This window comes from Glycine max, chromosome 11 (genome assembly GCF_000004515.6).
Source record: "Glycine max cultivar Williams 82 chromosome 11, Glycine_max_v4.0, whole genome shotgun sequence".
NCBI lineage: Eukaryota > Viridiplantae > Streptophyta > Magnoliopsida > Fabales > Fabaceae > Glycine > Glycine max.
In genome coordinates this window covers 28,976,318-28,980,022 of record NC_038247.2, presented here as the reverse complement: position 1 = coordinate 28,980,022, position 3,705 = coordinate 28,976,318, and the positions used below count along the sequence as shown (strand labels likewise).

General features: G+C 39.9%; 1 protein-coding gene and 1 pseudogene across 1 annotated transcript; both read right to left on the bottom strand.

Moving 5' to 3' along the window:
• Positions 1 to 205: 205 nt before the first annotated feature.
• On the bottom strand, positions 206 to 1,207 carry LOC100781523 (linoleate 9S-lipoxygenase-4-like). Its single transcript, XM_014763603.3, has 3 exons — positions 1,178 to 1,207; positions 863 to 1,006; positions 206 to 734 (listed from the first exon to the last, which is right to left on the bottom strand). The coding sequence occupies exons 1-3, from the start codon at positions 1,205 to 1,207 to the stop codon at positions 306 to 308; spliced, it is 603 nt and encodes a 200-aa protein (XP_014619089.1). The 3' UTR covers positions 206 to 305.
• A 3-nt stretch (positions 1,208 to 1,210) lies between these two features.
• LOC100782072 (60S ribosomal export protein NMD3-like) lies at positions 1,211 to 3,443 on the bottom strand (annotated as a pseudogene).
• Between the last annotated feature and the right edge of the window lie 262 nt (positions 3,444 to 3,705).

Sequence of the window (3,705 nt, the reverse complement as noted above, 5' to 3'; positions counted from 1 at the left end):
CATAAGCAAAAGAATTAAAAAAGATTTAGAGATACAATGGAACATTATGGCATTGTCTGATTCATGTAGTGAACTCCACCTAGTGGGAAAAGGCTTGGTTGTTGTTTTTTTATCAGTCACTGAATAGAGTTGGTTTTACTAATTAGGGTCCTTCAGTTATCCCAAAATAAGATATATGGCAATACAAGTACATTCAGCCACTCCAAATACATAACTTAAACATACACAACTGATGAAGAAATCAAATTCCTTCTATTTCACATTTATTTAAAGGCAGGGACAGTACTTCAGCAACCATAGAGCCCTTAGATAGAGATACTGTTGGGAATTCCTCTGAAAGTCAATCCCTCCTCACTAGAAGGATAGAGCAAAGTGTAAGGCATTTTAGCTGGCCCATAGCGGTTTCTCAATGTCTCATCATTGTTCTTCTCTATAAGCTTCTTTTCAATCTCTTCAAGATTCTTTCCAAACCTCTTAAAGGCCTCTAATGGCCCGGCATCAGAAGTCCAGTACTCACCACCATCTCTCTGCCCAGGGTAGAACTCATCAGATGCGTGCCTTGATAAAATTTCTATAATTGTAAGGTCAATGAGGGTCTCTTTCTTGCCAGTAATAGGCTTCAAAAACTCCTTCCCAGGGTTCTTAGCCAATGCATCATATTCAAGAGACCCTTTCTCAAGCATGAATCTCCTGCTAATAGTTGGTCTATTCAGGATTAAACCTCCATATGGATACTATCCAAAGTTAACAACAACATGAAGAGCTGAAGCAATCCATATGAGGGTAGTAGAAGCTTCAACCAACTCTTCACGAGTTTGTATCTTTTGCCACCATGGCTTATCTTCAAATCCCCATGACCCACCTCTACAAGTTCTTTCCACCAAGCTTGGAGCTCGGGGTCTTTTTGAAGTTCCTCAGCTGACTTGTAGTAGAATGAGACATATTCTTCCACCCAAGACTTGATATCATCCCATATCTCTAGCCCATCAGAAGCATAAGGATAGTCCTCGATCAAAAGTCAAACTCCATGGGGAGCAGATGGATCCTTAACAGCAACTCCTCTGAATTAAAAGCACCCAAATAACATTGATTAGCATAAGAGTTATATCAAGCCTGAAGCCTTTTTTCTTCTTATGTCATTGATGACTTTTTATATCATGCATTCATGTGCCACTACTCTGTCAAAGCCATGAACTGTCAAAGCCATCATTTAGGATGAAACAGTCTTTGTCTTTCCAAAATCTGAAATACGAGCCACTTGAGCATCTGCTAAACGATATTTCGTGCCACCAATAGTAACCTCAGATGAAACAGTCTCCACATCCAACACAATATAATCCACCAATTGTCTACTAGTAAGTAATGACTTGAAGGATGCTCTCCAGTACTGATCAACATCTATGAAACAGTGCCTCAAGGTAAATGGATCAAGCAAAGCAATGTTGTTCGTAACCTTAGTTCAAATCACAAGTGGACCAATATTTCCCAAACCAGCAGCAATTCTAGGAGGCACACAGATTAGATCCTCACGAAAAATAGGGTTGATTTCAACAGAAAATGTATATTTCTAGTTGTAGTTATTACTCTTTGGATCATGAGAAACAAGCTGCTTATCATGACGGCTCCTTACCAGAGCAATTTTCCCTATAAACTCAACAAATTTGACTCCATGACTTCAATTAGAGAAAAAAAAGTCAATACCTTGTTCAATCTGCTTGATTCTTATAGCAGTGGCAATCGCACCATGCTTCAGAATCAGCTACTCCAAATAAAAGAAAGTACGCCGGTGAGAAACATGTTGCCTGAGTTACACAGCAGCAACCCACTGGTCAGGATTAGCCTGGACCCTAGAACAAGATTCACACATATGCTCTTGTTGAACATACTCCATAGGATAAGATTGTTCAAGTATTGCTCCATTAAGAACTTCCTTCTGAACCTTGACCTTAACTTTTACTCTCCTGGAATGGGGCTCAGTCCAAATAAACTCAGCATGCACCAACCTCACTTTATTCGAATTCAAATTCTTCTGCAATTTCTTTAAGCAAAATGTCAGTAGCTCCTTTGACTCCAGCTGTAGCTTGACCCCAACTTCTTGGTGGTTGCAACTCTGACACTTAGGGCAATGCACCAGTACTAGACGCTTCAGCAGTCCTTCTGTAATATCGACTTCCAATCGTAGACACTTGACACAAAAGAAAATCTTTCAATTGGAAAATTAAAAATAAACAAAAGAAAAGGACCAAAGCTAAGCATCGAGAGAGGGGGGAAAAACTAATAAAAGAGGTATTCAAAACACCCGAAGATGTAATCATCATAGTAGAAGTAGAACAGTAAGAATGAAAGTAACAGTGAAGTCATTGAACATAACATGCACATTAGAAGTAGAGGTGAGTGCAATATTGAACATAGGAATCAATAGAGTAAGAAACCATAATTTTGTGCAGCAAAAGAAATCATAATCACTGGGAGAGAGAGATGCTTACGGTGAGGGAAGACATAGGGTGAGCGTTCGCTACGGCGCAGGGTCGTGGCAGAGCAGTGGCACAACGTGGCAAAGGCGCAAAGGTTTACTTTAGTTTAGACGTGTGTAATTTGAACCGGTTCCATAAGCTGCCGAAGCCATCATTTAGGATACGTAACAGCTTATGCTAGTTAAAGTCACATCTGAATTAGACCAAGCCAAATCCAAGACATCATTGGAATGACCAAAGAATTGTTGCAGTGGTGATTCTTCAATTTGAAAAACACTATTTCGAAGGAAAATGAAGGGTTAGCTTAAGTGTTTCTTTCGAGGAGAACAGTTGTCACATTCCACTTTGCTTTTAGAAGTACTATCTTGTGGGGTGAAACAAATATTGGATTTATCCAGTGATGTAACACACCATATGCAAACAACACCATCTTCACCTCCACTTGCTAAATACTGACCACATGGACTAAATTTCATGGTCCAAACTAGGCCTTTATGTGCTCTAACCTCTTGTCAAAGGTATAGGCCACTGAACTCCAGCCACCTCTTTTTATTCTGCTTCACCTTTATTCTTCGAGTTTTATTTGTCCCTGCATTCAATTTGGACCTTACATTTCCTTCACCACTTTTCCTGATGTTGACAAAGCGCTTCCACCAGTTTTTCCTCTTTCTTTTACTCATCAAAATCCTGAAATTCTTCTTGTGAAACAGCTTCTCTGGGTCTGTGCTCCTGAGCTGTAGAAGACAACTCATGCTCTTTTCCTTGAATGTTTGCTTCTGCTTCATCTTGGGGACACCCTTTGAATTCATCCAAAGAGATTTTTTCTTTAGAACCTGCTTTGCCTCTAGAGAGAATCAACTTCTCATATACTACTTGATCAGTATGGAAAATGCAAGCATTTGAGATTGCCTCACTGCACTCCCTGATCCTCTCTAATCCCAAGCTGATAGATAAGTCATCTAAGCTCATTTTCCGTTGTGAACAAACCTTGGAAGAAGAATCAGCTAAGCCCAAACCCTACAGAAAACGTTCCCTCCTCTCTTTCACACTAACAGGCTCCATCACACTTAAAGCAATAGTGGATAGATTTCCAAAATCTGTAATCACACAAAACAACACTGATCACTAGTTTGCCCTCAAATTTTACTAGCATCACAACTACACACATCCTCATGATACACACACACCCTCATGATACACACACAGAGACACACCCTCATCACACACAAAG

Excerpts from the sequence above, each read along its gene's own strand:
- LOC100781523 (XM_014763603.3), bottom strand. The coding sequence starts at position 1,207 with ATGGCTTTGACAGTTCATGGCTTTGACAGA. Across the intron at positions 1,007-1,177 it reads CAGTTCATGGCTTTGACAGA|GACTATCCTTATGCTTCTGA; the intron begins GTAGTGGCACAT and ends CTTTTGATCGAG. Across the intron at positions 735-862 it reads GGTGGAAAGAACTTGTAGAG|TATCCATATGGAGGTTTAAT; the intron begins GTGGGTCATGGG and ends AACTTTGGATAG.